This window comes from Apus apus, chromosome 7 (genome assembly GCF_020740795.1).
Source record: "Apus apus isolate bApuApu2 chromosome 7, bApuApu2.pri.cur, whole genome shotgun sequence".
Lineage (NCBI taxonomy): Eukaryota > Metazoa > Chordata > Aves > Apodiformes > Apodidae > Apus > Apus apus.
The window spans coordinates 8,236,728-8,255,686 of record NC_067288.1 but is presented as its reverse complement, the minus strand read 5'-3'; the positions used below and the strand labels follow the sequence as shown (position 1 = coordinate 8,255,686).

At 36.5% G+C, this 18,959-nt stretch overlaps 1 protein-coding gene across 6 annotated transcripts in view; it reads left to right on the top strand.

Annotated features, from left to right (window-relative positions):
- The window catches only part of KCNT2 (potassium sodium-activated channel subfamily T member 2), a 120,901-nt gene extending 109,642 nt beyond the window's left edge, over positions 1–11,259 (top strand). For 3 of the 6 annotated variants that reach the window (XM_051625445.1, XM_051625440.1, XM_051625442.1), the window contains 5 exons: positions 93–221; positions 2,155–2,175; positions 3,521–3,821; positions 6,569–6,653; positions 7,819–11,259. In XM_051625445.1, the coding sequence (XP_051481405.1) occupies positions 93–221; positions 2,155–2,175; positions 3,521–3,821; positions 6,569–6,653; positions 7,819–7,930 (648 nt within the window). In that variant the 3' untranslated portion in view covers positions 7,931–11,259. The remainder of the gene's footprint in view (positions 1–92; positions 222–2,154; positions 2,176–3,520; positions 3,822–6,568; positions 6,654–7,818) is intronic. The other 3 variants (XM_051625444.1, XM_051625441.1, XM_051625443.1) reach the window with 1 other exon arrangement.
- The last annotated feature ends 7,700 nt before the right edge of the window (positions 11,260–18,959 follow it).

The following is an 18,959-nucleotide window of genomic DNA, read 5'->3' as shown; positions in this document are numbered from 1 at the left end:
AGAGTGTGTTTAGTTTTTAAAAATTTTCAAGATTAGTATTGCACAAATTATAAGCCCTCAAAAGTTAAAAGTTCCTATTATTATTTGTTCAGATGAAAATCACAGAAGAGGATCTATGGATTAGAACATATGCCAGACTATATCAGAAACTTTGTTCTTCTACAGGAGACATTCCAATTGGAGTTTACAGGACAGAATCCCAAAAACTTACAACATCCGAGGTATGTCAGTTTACTAAACTTTTCTCTGGATTTGATGACAGAGCATACCACATTCTTTGGTCTTGGAACCACATTTAAGGGATATTGTGAACACCACATGAACAAACGTGCAGAATTCCAGTAACCCACTGAAGATCTCCCTCTGCTAGCACCCACATGCTTACATTAACTTAGGGCTCTTGTTCAGTCACAAACTTCATGAATACCCAGTCTACTTACTGACTTTCATTCCTGTGCTCACCTACAGAGAAATGACTGATTGAAAACAAGGGGTAGCTCAGGCGTAGACAGGACAGGCTGGAATAGTGAACTCCAGTCTGAACTTGCACATGGTGACCAATGCCAGTACCCATAACAAGCTGTATGACCAGGTCCTGTAGCAGGTGTGACAAGAATGTCTACACTGTATCTTAAAACTGGTGGCATTTTGATATTCATGTGAATTTCTAAGTAGAAATGAGGAAAAAGAGACTAAGTTCACGTTATTAAAAGTATTGTGGGACTTCTCTAAATTTAGCAGCCAGAGAGCGACAATTTTTTGTATATATGTATTTATGTGTCTGCCATATAAATGTATACATTTCTGCCTATATATATATAAAATGACATACTTTTTAGTGACTGCTTAGCATACATTTTGTTTGTGCAGCTTTTCTTTCTGTCAAGTTTAAGCCATTTGTTTATGTGACTATTAATACTGCCTGTACACAGACAGCAGCTCAAAGTGCTTGAATACTTAATCAGACAAGGCACAGATTTAGTTTGAGATGGTTACTGATTATCTTTTACAAAGAAGCAAGTTTCTTAAAACATTCAGACACTGAAACCAGCCTGAAATCCACTGTCCATTAGTTAAGAGGAGGTCTACGATTGTTTCCTGCCAGCTTTACAGGTAGTCTCATGAAGACTGAGAGTCAAATCAGGTAGAGAAAGAAGGGGGAGAAATCTCCTAGTTAGGTTTTCAAGTTGTCCAGTACTGGACTAATGTGGAAGAGCAGCCCTGTCTTTGCTTATTAAGTGAAGTAAAAGCATTTGTTACACTTTTTAAAAAGCTTAAGGCTCTGAATGCAGACCCCCAGTGATATTTTCACAAATACTTGAGCAGTTTCTTGTTCAGTGTATGAGCACTTTTTAAACCCTCTCCCCTCAAGAGAGGGGCAGAGGAGTCTTCCGAATGTTACAGGAGAGCAACATCTGTCTCTGCTTCTGTGGTCTATATGTGTAGATACCTACAAAGGCAGTGATGCTGGAATCTGTCATCTTTCTGCAAATTGTTTCTTCTGAAGTTAAAGGATTTTTTTATTAATTTAATTAATAAAATAGTATTAGCAAGGGCTGTCATTTTAGCTTTTGAATGTGTTAAGCCAGAAACAACTTTAAAATAGTGTTGGATGAGATCTTTACAGTGCAGGTTATAGAAACATATATTGCAGTTTTTTCACAGGAATTATGAACTTCTATTCACAATCCAATAGTTTTTAACCTACTGAACCTCCAATGTCTATATTTGCATTGAAACTTACATATGAAACTTAATTTGCTTTGCACACACCTGGAAGCTGTCAGTTAATGGTTAACTGCAGTCACAATATTAGTATTTCTATAGGTATGACCTGCTTTCATACCTTTTTGTACTATGCATAAGAAAGCACTCCATTTTAAGATATAAAAATTTTAATTCCTTTAAAAAGGAAGCAAGTTTTCAATGATCTAGTTACTAAATAACAAGTAAATCTAGCAGGCCTCTCAATGACCTGCATCTCTTGACTCAAAAATTTCCATTTCATAAAAAACAAAACAGGAGATAGGAAGTCTTTCTTGCTACTTATGCAGCTGATTTGCTGATGTTCCTGTTAAACAGTCCATGTTTTTTTCTTTACATTCACTTCTGTCTAAATTGTCTTCTGTTTTCTTTTTCCCCTTCCTTTGTCAGTCACGAGAAATGGCTTCACAAGTAAGTATTTACTTCTTGTCTGCCTGTTTCTGGGTTTCCTGGTTTAAGCCCAGTAGGCAGTAAGCACCACACAGCTACTTGGTCTCCCCCCCTCTCCAATGGGATGGGGAGAGAATTGGAAGGGTAAAAGTGAGACAATTCAGAGGTTGAGATAAAGGCAGTTTAATAGGCAAAGCAAAAGCTGTGAGTGTAAGCAAGGCAAAATAAGGAATTCACTCTCTACTTCCCCTCGGCAGGCAGGTTTTTAGCCATTTCCAGGAAAGTAGGGCTCCATCACAGATACTTGGGACCATAAATGCCATAACTCCCCAAGTTTCCCCCATTTCTTCCACTTCCTCAGCTTTTATTGCTGAACACAGTCCCATATAGCATGGGATAACCCTTCGGACAGTTGAGATCAGCTGTTCTGGCTTTGTCCCTTCCCAACTTCTTGTGCAACCCCAGCCTATTCAGTGGCATGACACTGTGAGAAGCAGAAAAGGCCTTGACACTGTGTAAGTGCTGCTCAGCAACAGCAAACACCCCTGTGTTATCAATACCATTTCCATCAGAAATCTGAAACAGCCTCATACAAGCTACTGTGAAGAAATTTAACTCTATACCAGACAAAAATAGTTGGTGAAAAAAAGACAGGCACGAAGAAAAAACATAGAAAGAAGGCCCTTAAGTCTGCTTTTTATTTCTTTTTGGTACGAGTTAAAAAGCAATGTTACTGTACTTTTAGATAGGAATTAATTACCTCATTTGCAAGAGGCACCCTGCACCATGTTGATGGCTATTGCATACATCCCTATTTTCAGACACAGAAGCATTCCAGATACTATGTGCTGGAAGGCAAAAATGCATGCGAATTTGAGATACAAGTAACAGGTACAATCCAACTGTGGTGTTAAAAGAGTACTCAAAACAGTGCCACCATAGTTGAATTATTGGATCCACAACATATATCTAATGAGCAGTTCCAGAACTTGAGTTTATAAAAACATGCAGACTTGGAAGAAAGCAGAGAAGTCATTCAGAACAAACCATTAGATTCAGAAAAGGCAGTCTCAGAAGACTGGAGTTCTTCTCAGAATCAAAATGGTAACAGGTGCTAAATAGCACTTAACTGCTTTTGCATTTGAGAAATATATTTATATCATAAACGAGCTTTTTACGTAGAAAATCCAAGTCTAGTAAAGGGTGCCCAATTCAGCAACCCTTGCCAAGTATAAACAGCTGAATCCCCTCAGCTCTGTTGCAACCAAAATACACGTTCAACTGCACTGTTGAAAAGAGGAAAGAACATCTTAATTTTCTTCCATTTTTAAAAGCCCTTAATCTCTCTCGTCATTTTCCTTTCAAGTCTCAGATCTCTATCAGTGTGGAAGAATGGGAAGACACTAAAGACACCAAAGAACAGAATAGTTATCGTAGTAATCATCGTAACTCAACATCTAGTGATCAGTCAGATCATCCTTTGTTACGAAGAAAAAGCATGCAGTGGGCCCGGCGGCTGAGCAGAAGAGTACCAAGACACTCTGGTAAAACAGCTGAGAAGATAAACCAGCAGCGAATGAACCTTTACAGGAGGTCAGAAAGACAGGAGCTTGCTGAACTTGTGAAAAACAGAATGAAGCATCTGGGCCTTTCTCCAGCAGGATATGGTATGATTACTATAAATCTTTAAATTAATAAAAACATGGCTATTACACAAGATGAACTTAAGAACTGATGGATGCCATAAAAACATGCTATGATAATGGTTTATGATAATGGTTTTGTTTTGTTGTTTTGGGTTTTTGTTTGTCAGCTTTTTTACTGAGAGAAATTTGTGGGAGTGTTGTTCATCAGTTCTGTTATCAGCCATTCCTATTTTCAGATGGAAGGCTCAGAAGGCAGCAAAAACTGTCTGGGTTGCCTTTCTGTGGCCTTGGTTCTATAGCATGTTATGTGCAAACCCCCAGAACTATGGGTTCTGGTTTTCCTAGAAAAAACAAGAATTTTTAGATCCCAACCTATTTGACTACATAGTAGGTCCAATACGGAGCTGAATGCTTTATACCTCAGAAGCACCAGCACTGAGGTTCCCATACTCAATTTTTATTTGAAGAATCAAAAATGTACTGCTTTCAAGTTTGTTACTCTTCATTTTTCATCACAATTATTTTTAAATTTGACTCATGCCTAAAATATCCATAAGCTAAAGGTAGATGTGGTATTTAATTCAGAATGGATATTTGTACTTGTCCATTTTAGCTACACACATCCTTTAACACCAATAGCAATGTATTACCCCAACAGTAGTTATTATTGGTACTGATGCAAAATCAACTACATTGTGAGAGAAGGCTGCTACTGAATAGATGGTTATAGTTTTGCCAAGTCTTTACATAATAGATATGTAAATACAAGCTCTTTACCCCAAACTCCAACTGGATAATTACTATCCCTGCTTTCTTTATGGATACTACATGATTCTCCACAGGAAGATCCAGGACTAAATGTTTTCCAGGATTGACACAGGCTACAGTAACATTTGATCAACCACAAAGAATTTTTGTAAATTTGATTTATATTTACATTAATAACATGAAAACTTTGTTGTACTCCTGCATGTCTTTCAAAATCCCAGCTAAAAGCCAACAGTAAATGCTCATTTCATTATTTAAATTTAGGAAGATTATATACTATTGATATACTGCAGAACAGTAAAATTTTGATTGGTATATGCTTCACCTGAAGGAAAAAAAAAAAAAAAAGGTTCTACTTTTACAACTCCAGGAACATCCACATTCCAGGGAAAAAACCCAACAAAAACAACTAAACAAAAGCCCCTCAAAGAACCCCAAACCAGTTTTACATGTGCTGTCAGCTGCAAACCTGTGTTGTCGCATTCCCACTGCCACCTCTCTACCCCCCCTCACATTCAGAAAGAAATTTCAGTGCTCTCACCCCTCTTCAGAGCTGGCTCACACACACTCACCCCACTACATATTAAACATGGAAGAGAAACATTAAATCTTATTGTTCTTTCAAACTAACAGGAATCAATCATTTCAGTTAGTACCATCTCTCTGCACGTGCAAGAAACAATGAAAACAAAACCAACAAAATTTAAAAAAACCCAAAATGACAGCTGCTTATGTATCTCCATGATCTCTAAAGCAAAGCTCACATCTTCAGTGTCCTTTTTACACTGATAACCTAATAACCTCTAAGACCTCCAAATTTCAACTCATGTAACTGTGAATTAATTTAAGCCAATGGAGAAACAACACAGATTAGACTATGCAAGCCTTTAGCAGAGGTGTGATGATAGTAAGGTGGTGTGGGTTCTTGTATAACTAGTTACAATACTTCACATCAGTTTCACCTCACAGAAATAAGCTGTGTTGTAAAACACCATTTTAGCTGTATAACCACAATGACACAGTGTACATGAGCTTATAACATTGTTTGCTAGACAGAGGTACTTATGGTGGTACAAAATGTGATAAAAGCATGTAGAAAAGTTACACATACTAGAAAATACCCAATACAGTAGTTTTCAACCTCCAGACACTCTATAAAGAATACTTCATTCATGAAAGATTTAGGAATTGCATTGAAACTAGAATGGGGCTGTTCTCTTTGAAATAATTTTTCATAAAATGCTGAAGAGACAAACGTAGAACAAAGGCCTCTCCTTTTTAGTCTTGTCAAATTAAAAATAGTCTGACTGCAGCACCCCAGGAAGTGTAGCAAGTGAAAGCTATTCAAAAGGTACTGCAATACAGCTACAAATGTGTAGCAAGACTCAACCAGGCAAAAACCTTAAAATTTTTCAGCCATAACTTGCAGCTTACCATTAGAAGAAGAGTTAAAAATGCAAGAAATAAATACCAATTTCCATTTATACAGCATTCACATTCCAACCCAAGTGATAAAAGGAAAATGCTTACTAGAAAAATAGGGAAGGGGGGAAAAAGGTTTATATTGATGAAATCTGGAAATGGATGAGAATGTCATACATCTGCATTTAACCTTGTTCATCACTTGAACTCAATGCCAACTGAGGATGGAAGTCCCTACTTCCCACAAACATAAGCCGTGTGACAGATTGATAAATTTCACTAAAATTGGGTTATGACTGAAAGACATGCAAAAGATCAGTTTTAGAACCTTCAGAAAAAAGCAGGCTATTTTGAGAGCTGATAACTCAAAAGATGCTGTATCAGATGATCCCAATTAAAGTACAGCTAAAAAGAAGTTGCTAACCTTACCTGAAATCACCTTAACACATCACACTTTTTTGACAGCTTTATGAACCAAAGCTGATATTTTATCACATTAGTTTTTCAGAAATCATACTTTTCACAATTTTTTTGCAAATGTAATTAATTTGGTATGTTTGGGTTTTTTTGTCCTCTAGATGAAATGAATGATCATCAGAACACCCTTTCTTACATCCTGATCAATCCTTCTCCAGATACAAGATTAGAGCTGAATGATATAGTGTAAGTTAATGCACAAAAAAAACCAACCCCAAAACCACAAGATCTGCAAAATGTCTTGTTTACACTCTCTGCCTTAATTTATTATCTTTCTGCTGGAAAAGAACCCCAAACTTTCTCATGCACCTGCAAAAAAACAAAAATATGGAGGCTTCCATTTAAATAGACACCTAATTATGCATATATATGTGTATATTTAAAATACATATATAAATATATTAGTGGTATATTAGTGGTATATTAGTGGTGCTTCCGGCTCTGTATTCTTTCTCTTACTCTTTATTTTTAAAAATAAAATAGCTCCCAGATTCCTCAAAAGAATTAAGATTCTTATTAAATTCTTGCTTATAATTTAGTTACCGAGGCCTATAGAAATAGAAAGATCAAGCCTCCAAAATCATCTGTTGTCTTGTCTTCTCTTTAGGAGCGTAGAGGCCCTGGAAAGCATTGGTAGTTCAGAACACTGGTATGTTAGTCCTATAGCAGCAGAGCTACTGCATCAGTCCCAAAAGCTGTCTCGGATCAGAGAGCTTGTCACCTGAGCCAGCTGACAAAACAGTGCAGAATTTACACTTAAAAATTAACAGGAAGCTCTTTCATCCTTATCCTAAGAAAAGCAGTTATTTTAAATATCTCAAACTTAGATTCAAACTCAAGAAGCATTTTTCTCAAGTATTTGAGTCTACCAGAACTTCTTAGAATACAGGTTCATCTTCAGACTGTCAGCCCACAACAAGATTATCAATATTAGGCTTTTTATTTATTAAATCACAGGGAAGAGAATTACCCATTGGTTTTCTCATAAAATTATTTTCCAAATTTAGGCTCTCTGGACTGCTTGTCCCTCTTTAAGGCATAATGAGGGAAGGAGATACATAAAGTAATACAAATTTACTGACAAAGGAGCTGTCAGTCAAAATTAAGGTTTAGCTGTGCCTAGTACATACAGATGGTGTCTAGGCAGACAAACCATGAAAGGCTTTATTATTAGCATCTAAAGTGAGTGGTGTTACCAAGTGTCCAAGTTACCCAACAGGAACTCAGCTAAGCACCTTGAAAATAAATCTCTAAGCCTTCCTCAAATCTTTTCAAGATTACAACTATATGCACTTCTTTTTTTCCTTACTCATGCCAAGTACTTTTAATACGAGTTGTTTTCTTTTCATAGATACTTGATCCGACCTGATCCATTGGCTTATGTTCCAAATACTGCCTCCAGCAGAAAAGACAGCTTCTGCAATACAGTGGGACAAGACACCAGGGAGGAAACACAACTCTGACATGTAACTCATCACAAAATTAAGAGACAATTTTATACATGTATTGTTTCAACTAACCATTTTGAAAATGGAGTGGTACATTTTGTTCAGATTTTGGAAACAAAATGACAGTGGGTAAGTGTCCAAATCTAGAAAAGTGGTGTCTTAGAAACTCTTAATTTAAGGTATTTTCAGGCTTGTGGCCTGCTCAGTATGGTAGTTGAACAGTCAGCTCAACAGAATTATGACACCTCTTACTGTTTAACCAATATGAACAAATTGTTTTTAAAGTGACAGATTCCATCACATTTTGCTTAGAAGCATCTAACTATATTTATCAAGGTGACAGCAAGTCAGTGACTAAGCTCTAAGCTTCTGATCTACATCAGTAAAGATTATCTGCTGTCCCTAGGGGCACCATGCATAATTTGTAGTAGAAGATGTGTTAATATCTAAAGGTGCCAACAAGGTTTTGTGTGTCAAGAATCCAGCCTTTGAGAAAATGTTCAGTCTCAGCCTGTCACCCATGATCACTGGGACAGGCTACCTTCAGCCCCATTTTAGCCTCCAGGACTCGACTGTTGGTTTACACAGATCAGGTTGTAACCACACAGCTTCGTCACACCATAGAGGTTAAGAACTGAGGCATATCAAAGGACCCCACCTGGAGGAAAGTCCCTATCATCTCACACAGGCAGCCACCCACAACTGCAAAACCTGGGAAGGTACTATCTGTGTGAAGCTGCAAACAACGGTAGCTCAGGTGAAGTATAATACTTTTAACCATAGTAAGTTTTTCAGTAGAAGCCTGAATAGATTATGATACAGAAGTGAGAGCATCCTTCTAGGGAACGATTCATACCACAAGGTCTTTCAATCTCCAAAACTATGCCTGCATATGAACTCCACTGTCTAAGGCATGTACATGCCCAGTCATTCATATTATCCAAATTCGATACATTTTCATGTGAAATTATGTATCACATTGAAAATTAAAGAAATGCATAGACCATTCCATGAAAGGAATGTAATACCACATTACGTGATGAGGCATCATAGATTTAGAGACTCCCTTTGGCATTAAGTACACAAGAAAGCACCTCCTGGTGTACAAAACATCTGAAGTGCTACAGAATGGCTAAGCTACATGTACAAGAATGCCACAGTTGGTCAAGCTTTATACAAAATTAAGCATGCCTCTACATGAGCTTACAAAATGACATTCTTTCTTTGCCATCTGTCACAAAGGGGGAAGAACATGCTTAAGGGAAAAACTCTACTGTTGCAAATATCCATATGGAACTGGTAGAAGAAATTTGAAAAAAAAAAAGAAGTTGTTATTCTTTTAATTCCCTTGATGTCCTACATGTACAAAAGTTGACTCAAAAATTGTTTATATAGAATATCTACAAGTTATTTCTGAAAAATACCAAGTTGCCCAGTGAACAACCATGGATGTGAGTATGCTTATCAGCATTGTAAGGATGTTGAAATCAAATCCCATTCATATTAAGAATGACAGCAAATCTGCTATTGTTCCCTCCTTCCCTCTTAGTTCTTCCAAAACTTAGTCACTTAATAAGACAGAAATCCTAAAGCCACAATGATGAAAAACCCGCAGAAGTCTCAGAGTGGACTGAAGCCATCAGAATACCAAGAGCACTAGATTTAAAAGGAAAAAGGATAACTGGAAAGTAGCATTTCTCAACAATTTTTTTAAATTCACAAATTGAAGTAGCATCATGGTTCAGAAGGGTTTCAGTGATTCTGCATAGTGTCCATTATTGCTCAGTGTTTTTCCACACACACACTAGTAATTTATCTAATTATTCACACATAAAAACAAAGCATTTCAAATGTTCTCCCTGGGCACTTTGGAAACAAAGAAACAACTGCAACAGCTGTGCAGACTGAAGTCTACAGTGGTTTTTTTTTTAAATCTCGTCCAGGAACTTGTCCAAGACCTGTCACAGAAGTTATCCCAGAAGAGACTGCATGTACAATGTGAATAACTTCTATTTTTATTGCTTTCAGTGAGAAGACTGCATTCCAGTAGAGTATTTAAAAAAACAAAAAACAACCCCCCAAAACATCAAAATAAAAAACCAAACAAGCACAAACAAAACAAAACAAGAAAACAAGTTTCTTAAGTGTTCCCCGCAAAATATTAGGAAGATCCTTTGTTTCATACTGCAGGCCTCTCTAATTGAATCTCAGGTAGGCAGACAGAATTCCCAAAACATGCCTACCCTTCACCTGGCAAGGGGGATACTCTGCTTTCAGTGTGATTCATACCCTGTTCCCAGGCATTTCCTGTGCACTGCCTGTAGTACCCACCACAGACTGAAGAACACTCCGTCACAAAGATCTATAGTTGGAGGACTTGATGTCTCGCATTTAACAGCCTATAAAGCAGCAGAAACAAGTAATCAAATGTATCCATTTTCCCACCCAACTCAGCAAAATTGTCCCTCAGCTGGAGTTGAATAGTAGCATGTAATGTGACAAGGATTAATGAGTATCTAATTGATCATTAACCCCACAAGATTTGCTAAAGCAAACACAAAGTCAGCTGGAAGCAGTTGCAGTCTCTAAAATAAATGAAAGGCAATCTTTCTGAACAAAACTTTTGATTCTCTTCAAAATCTGCTGGAAGACAACCAAGGTAATAAAACCCAACCCAACAACAGCTTCTTAAGAAGCAGTTCTAATAACTCATGCATAATAGAACACAAAGATCTGTTAGTCAAAATATACTGCTTTTCGCATTCAAAGCAGAACAGCTTTTTTTCCTCTGGCAGCAAAAGTGTATCAGTGAAATGTGGTGTTTCCTTAACTATTCCATTTCAATTTCAGAACATGCATTAATTCACATAAAAAGTAGAAAGCATACAGCTTGAGTTTTTAAAACCTGCAGTAGAATGAGTTAGTGAAGTTTTGGGGATATTATGACTTAAAAATGAGCAGGTATTTCCCAGCATACATATTATTATACATTTTTGTTTACAAATTCACCAATAAAATGCTAAAGAACAAATAGATTTCAAACTTCAGCAGTGCAGGAAAACTGAAATGACAGCAAGTGCACCAGAAGTAACATATACTTCTGTAGTTTCTAGGCAGCTAGGGCTGACAGCAACCACTCTAATTTTGGAACACTGATGCATGGGGTTTTGATGCATTGAATTTCACTTGATATCTGAGGGAAATCAGTCACTAAAATCTGGAAATTAATTTATAAAAACAAGCAGCATCATGTAACGGCATTGAGTTGTACAAGGTTATAAAAAACACTTTTTGAAGACAGTGATATAAATGCAGAATTATAAAATAAAGCAACCTGAATAAAATATTGTCGCATATTCTTTGTATGATATGAGAAACAGCCCACCCCATTTTGAAACAGACATACATGGAATAAATGTGTAAAGACCAGCACTTTAAATCTGCAGCCACTGTTCCTTGTGCTTGATGCAGAATATGCATTGCAGGGAGACAGGAAAAGAGTTTTTAATTCCTATTATGTTACAAGAGATGACTGAGCCTTTGCTTATGGTCATCTTCTGAAGTTAATCCAAAATATGAAAGCTACTTCATTACTGCCTGCACTACTAATGCAAGAATGCTGTCAATAATAGTAATTCAACACAAGCATGAACTCCCACAGCCTCTCAAGAAGCTTAAAAATGCAAATATTTCTGCTTCATAAAGAACAAGCATTTGAAGTTTCTATGAACTGAAGTTTCCTGTTTGATCTATAAAATCTAGATTGTATACTTCTATGAAAATTCACAAGTGGCCCTTGCCAACCAAAGAGAGCTGTGAGGACACAGATTTAAAAGATTAAATACTTCTACACATGAATGAGGTTTCCTCGCCAAATCAGGGCACCTCAAATGTGATTCTCCATAGGACTCTTACACCTTCATAGAAATCAGGTACATCATTTGAGTAATCACTAACACCCACACTATCAATTGCTAATCATTGCAAAACTTCTCTAAATCATTTCCTATTTCTTCTTTTGTCCTTTCACCAGGATGGGCTGGCTGATGAACGATAACTAGTTTCTTCAGCAATTGTATGGCTTTTAACAGTTCAATATTTACTCCCACTAGAAATTCAGTGCTGTGGCAGATCCCAAATGCAAACAGAGAATCAATATAATTACAGTATTTTCTTTGGACAGCTGGCAAGTCCTCCTTAACACAATCAATTCTGCTGCCTGTGCACTCAGTTTCAGACTGAGTGGTGAAGCCTCCACTACTTTATCTTTACTAGTACTTTTGCTGTGCTTTTGCAGTGTTTTTGGCATATCAAACACTACTCTGTATCAAGCAACTTCAGTTTCCAGGCTGACCTCTTCAAATAATTTATTCATGTGTCTTGAAGGGAGAGGAATATATTGCAGCATAACAGCAGCTCTCTGGGTCATCTGAAAACAACCCCGGTTATGAGCGCAAATCAATATAATATCTAAGGCAAGAGATTACTTTTTAATTGGATTGCACTGGTATTTGTTTTCTTCTATACATGGATGAATACGTCTATTAGAAAAATGAAACTGCACTGAATAGGTGCAGGACAACGGGAATATCTCAACACACTGAACCACACACAGTTGTTTTAAATCACAAAAAATTTAGCCTAAAGTTTTATACTCTTCTCCAACAGCTTCTAAAATACAGAACTCTCTAAGATAAAGATCAAGGCACCAAATCTGAAATACAGCTTCTTTTAGTTCTGTATTCTGACAAGCAAAACAGTAAACAACATGCCAGCAACCATAAAGGCAATAACAAAGGTTAGCTTTTTGAGGCATAGCTTTGAACTATTTCTGGATATATAACATATCACATTTTGCCAGCCAACATTAGAACTGGAAAACAGAAATCTTGGGCTTGCATTTTCTGAGATGAGTCTTACCTGAATGCAGGAACCTGATGCAGAGAAGTTATTTCTCCAATATCCTTCAACCCACAGGAGTAAGAGTACTTCTGACAAATTGAAGACTTTCTTGAAAAAAGAGAGTTCCAGAGGAGACAGGGCTATGCAGCTCAAACCTCTCCCAGAGGGACCACAACCCCTGCCATGACTGTTTGTAAATCACCCCAATCAGAAGACTCACCTGTGTCTGCAGCCAGCCTAAAGAGCCAGCATCATGTCTTATGCAGTCCGTATTGATTTCATTTGCAAAACAAAATTTAAAGATTTCCCCAAAGCACAACAAAATAAACGTGAATTTCAAGTTCTTTTTTATGTGACTAATGTAGAAGCAAATCCTACTTACTTCTTAAAGATTCTTTATTGTTCTGGGGACAAATGAGAAAGTTTTGAAAGGGCTTAGGACATACTGCAGAATCAAAGCAGTATTTAATGGCTTGTTCTCTCTAGTGCCAGAAACATGTCCTTGTTTGTTAGAGCCCACATTATTCTAACTGCCTAGTCGTAATAAGCATATCAATTTGGACACAATCAGTAAACTTCTTCACGTAAGCACTCTTTTTCAGACTTAACTTGAAAATTTGCATCCGCAAGTATCGTCTGCCCTAGTAGGCAGCATTCCAAAACAAGTCCTTTCTCAGGAAGAAGAATTATTACTACTGGAGTGTGTCTTGGTTCTCATCCAAATGCCACTGCAATCACTCAGAATCTCAGCATGCTTCAGAAAAGTTCCTATAATCATATCATCTCATACAATCACAGGATCTGGGATAATGCTGTTTGAAAGGAAGCTCAGGAGGTCTCCAGTCCCCATCCCCCTGCACAAAGCTGGGGTAGTGTGAGCTCAGACCAGGCTGCTCAGGGCTTTCTCTAGTTGTGGGGATGAAAAATACAATCTAATACTCACCTCTGTCACAGATCAGCTAAGCCATTACTGGCATATTAGTATAACATAACCTTGAATTAGAAGATGGCATAGGAAAAAGAATTCTAGCTTCAAGTTTTCATTGTTGGTCATTTTAATCAAGACACCTGGTAATTCACATTTTTCTCTTTTGAACTCTATCCAAATGGTTCAAATCTTTGGACTCAGTGGGGAAAACAAAGAAATAACCTTCTTACCAAGAGCAAAAAAACTTGGTACATAACCTTGTTTGCTATAGGTGAACTTCCTAAAGGAAGTGTATATTTTGGACTTTTCTGAGCAACTGCAGAAAAGCATTATTTTCTCTACAGAAAGACATATAGTTCCATTACTTTTCTTTACTAAACATAATGTATGCTTAAAAAATGACAGTGGGGATACGTATTTTGTATTCTCAATTTAGCTCTGGCTTAAGTATTTGGTATTTAGATGACTGACATTTTGATTCCCACATGCATCCAATAATCTTCCTGCAAAACTACAGGTACTTTCTTCTTAGCTGTTCAATTAATCCAGCCAGTTGGCACACCCAGTAATTACTGTAAAGGTCTCTTAATTCTTATTGGGAGGAGCAGGTAATTTATATTCATGCATGGAGAGAAATCTGGAAAGTAATTTATTTACTTAGACATTTTAACTGAAACTTTCAGCTTATGAAGTTATTAAGCATAATCTCTCTTTTGTAGCTATGAGAATATTCAGTCAACATAGATAGCCTGCTTTATGGAAGCAAAAGCCTTTGAATGCAACCTAACAGACACACTATACCTCTGATTCAGGATACCCCTGAACCCTGAAAGTGACCACTACACAGATGCTCTCTTTCTAGGAGAGAATCTGCTGTTTCGTCTGCTGTCAAAGAAACAAAGGACCCTCTGCCATGGGCCTTTCTGTTCAGTCTGACACCTGTGGGTCTTCTTTTGCAGTGTTTCCCAACAGATGATGAGATGTAACTATATTATTGTACAGACAAGGAGATAACAGGACCTTGTATATGTTAAACAATTAACAACTCTCTGTATTCCCTTCTCCATTAAGACAGAGCCCTACGTAAACATTTTCAAAATACATACATTTTATCATTACAGAAGCATCAACAATTTTTGAAGCCAGATCTCCAGAAAAGGTGTAGCCAGTTCCTGAACAAAACGGACTGTATTTGTCACCTGGGTATTCTTCTTCTGATATGTACCATTTACTTTTTTTTATTCCAAATAGGCTTACGCCCTTTCATAGGACAGCCTGTGAAATAATTTTGTGGAGGAGATAAAAGAGGCCTGAGGAGCTTTGCTATTTGATATATTGTACTAACAAAAGCATCACTGTCTGTCTGCACAACAAAGCTTGTGTCACTGCTGTAAGGGCCACAGATTAATTTCCTGAAGTTTTCCTGTTGGAACCTCTCTCCTGAGTTTCAGCAGCTGTAGCTGCTATTAGCAACATCAAGAAAAGTGTTTCATCTTTAATTTTTTGTTTAAATTGTCTCATTATTTCATCTTAGAATAAATTGCAAAAATGTTCATAGAAACAAACCAGAAAAATCTTTAAAAATTGTTATTTCATTTTCAGGTTTTTCTTCCTAAGAGAAAAGCAGTATAAAAAATACAGTAAGATATGAATAAAACTAAATAAATACAGTATGAAAAATAATCATTTTCTCAGACAGAATAAAACTTAACTCATGTATATTTAGATACTGGAATATATGTAAAATAAAAATGTGTATTTAATCCAATATTACAATCAATCTTTTAATATTGATATATATGCAAAATACCTATCAAGCTTTCAGTATCGCTGTCCTCAATAATAGGAAGGTACTGAATGCATAAGAAGTATGGCAGAATATAGAAAACATATTCTACTTCAAATGCATACATTTATTAAAACATGCTAAAAATATACATGTTTAAAGCCAAGATTGTATTTGCTGTTCCAATTGCTACAACACTCTCTTTCAGGTTATAAAGATAAAAGAGACCTTAACTTCATCTAAGTTTTACAAAATGTTACTGTGCAATTGAACAATCCAAAGCCAATGAAAGATTATGATTGATTATGGATTCACAGCCTTGGAGACTACTGTGATCATATAAATCATATAGCAGGTATCTTTGGCCATTTAAAAGTTAGATACACAATTGAAAGTCATTTTCTAGGCTGTATGAAATGTTAATGCAGACAGAGAGGTAGCATTTCTAGAGGCAAACTTAGCCATCAAAAGACAGGTATCTTATTTGAGATGAAGTGCCCCCTGCCAGCATCTACATCTGTAATGAATATCTAAGATAACTGCCTTAGGTTTGATCCATATATTTAAAATGGCTTCAATTGAAGAAAAAAAAAATTGTCTTCGTATGTATTGTTGGAAAGATCTGCATTCAGTTAATTCAAAATTTGAAATAAGGTTTTATTTTTGCATAGATGACTTGGTGTGTGTCTTTAAAACCACTTTCTCTTACAATGATTACAGCAAATTGAGCAGCAAATGGCTCAATGAACTGTGAAGGGAATTAAGCACTTTAAAGAAAACACTGAAACACTGAAAAAGTATGTTAATAACACTTTAAGGTACTCAATGAACATGTGGAATCAATTTAACATGTATAAAGTATTTATTTTCTAGTGTTCTGTAAAATAATTGTGTATGTGAGTTAATCTCATCAAAATGCTACTTCTGCACAGAAAAAATATTTACTTTTTTCCACTGGAACTTTTGTAAAACTTTTTTTTAAACCCTGAATATGGGAAAAACTGGAGAAGAATTTTAGATTCTTTTATTCTTTACGTAAGGATTTAAAAATAGTCTTAAAGGAGAATTTAACAGAACAGCTATTCTAGGGTTTGTTTGTCTCTAGTTAGCTGTTACATCAGTTTTTCCTAGTATACACACAAATGTGGATGCTAAATATTTAATCACTTATGAACAGCACAATTCCCTGGTTTTATGCACATGAAGTGCAATTCTTACATTTAAAAATGTGTCATGGGACAAGGAACTCTGCATTTATGGGAGGTGGGAGGGAATATTCCCCACTATCTCCCCCTTTTCTCTCATTCTCTCCTTTTTTAGTGCCTCTCTGGTGGCATCCTGAGTCAGTGGTGCCAGATTTTCTCAAGTAGAAGGTGGAGCAGGAGAGAGGTTTATGGCACATCCTGATGTTGATGGAAGTGTCCCCTACCTGAGAAAACACTAGTGCCAATTTCCATGCACTTTCTAATACAACTCTTCGCTCTTTCTTCATTGGTTTCTAATTTATTTATTAAGCATGTTGTATTCACATTGGATATTTCCTCTTGTTATGGCTAAACCCAGTTTTACCTGGCACTCAGCAGTGCACTCCTATAGGAATAAGTAATTAACTACTAGTGCCACTTTTCCTCAGTTATCATCCCAAACCTACACTTTGCCAGCTTATACTGTACTTTTGTTTAGGATCATTAACAGGTACTCATTACTATAAAAATAGCTGCTATGTCACCTAGCTTGTGGAAAGCTAAACTAAAGCTAAAACTAATTTGAGGAATAGTAACCAAATCACTACATAGTTTGCTGTTACACAAGATCAAACACATCTGTCCTGTTCTGAGGCTTGCAGAGTTCATACAAAGATAATGAACTGACCTGAAGAAGGAAACAGTGTATAGATCTTTATGTGATATATAAGCAAGGGTGCACTTAGGAGCACAGTGCCAATGATCTTGGTAAAGCTGCAGCAATTTTGTCTTCCCTTGTGGTTTTGTTCCCAACAGTTAAATTCAACAGAACTGTGATGGAAATTGTTAAAAAATAAAGATAGTAAGTGTGTCATTGCTCTAGAAGTGACCAACACCATCATTCCAGTTGAAGGCAGTTAAGATTACCATGAACTCTGAATTTTTGACCTAGAAAGAAAAACATTGCTAGGTTTTAATATTTCTGTTTTATATCTATAATAAAATATTATTTCCCCAGTAGTCTGACAGATGGCTTTATCAAGGTATTAGCATTCATTGGAAAAAGAAAAAAAAAGTCTTCCTGGTACACAGCTAAGCAGTGTGAACCTAAGAATAGATGTTTCTGCTCTAAGACAGGAATACATATGGAGAAGATACTCTGACTTCTGAAAATCCTTGCCAGACCAGCAGTCAAAGCTACCTCAACCACGTTGTGTGTTTTGAGATATAATGCTTCATTTTAAGAGTAAATTTAATTTGGTCTTGGTAGAAATAATAATTTTTAATACAGAGCTGTAAACCTAAATGGCAACCTAATAAAGGATGCTTTATTGTACTTGTTATTTCTACAAAGGGACACTCACATAAGCACATACTGTATGCATAAGCACCATGCGTATGCTTAATGAAATAAGCTGTTTACTCTTTTCTGTGATTAGGAGAGTAGGAAAACCAGCAATTATCTCAAATATTTAAAATGTTTGTATTTGTTTTGATACTGCATTTGTCCTAAAATAGAACAGTGCCTTGTTGAAAACAAAACAGAAAAAAATCTAAAAGCATAAAAATGAGGTCCTGACCAGTAAGTTCCTCCAGAAAGAACTTTCTTAGGGAAGAGAAATGAAATGAAATGAAGGTGTAACATAAGCATCCCAAACTGTGTGCCAGTTCAGCTTCAACTTATCACTGAGGGACAGGGGAGCGGGAAAAAGCAGTAACATTAAAGGCCAGCCAACAAGTCCTCTATGGCTAAGAATTAAACTTTCCACAGCTAATAAACCTTGATTTCTTCCTATGTCACATCCAGCAGTTAACCCTGGTTAATTCTCATAAGATCTATATATTTTTCTATTCCTTATTATGTCTGTTGGGTTTTTTTTAAATAAAAATATATTTTATTCTCAGAAATCATTACTGATGTGCAGGCAAGAGAAAACTGACTCATAATTACTGGGATCACTCAGGAATTACAAAAGGCCCCAGTTACCAAGTCTCCCTTAGGAAACGCTATTCTAGTAGAAAGGAAAATGACATTGTTCCTAACCAGAAAAGATGTTGAACACTGAGGAGCAGTAGTTCTGAAGGAAGACAGCCTCTCTAGTTTTACGTTCTTTGGCAGATGCAGCAGAATCTACTTATTAATCTAGGTAAAACAAAGGGAGCCAGGTAAGCACAGAAAACCCCATTTACCTTTGTAATTATGAGGCTGGGCATCTAGACATTTATGTCATCCCCTCCTGGTAG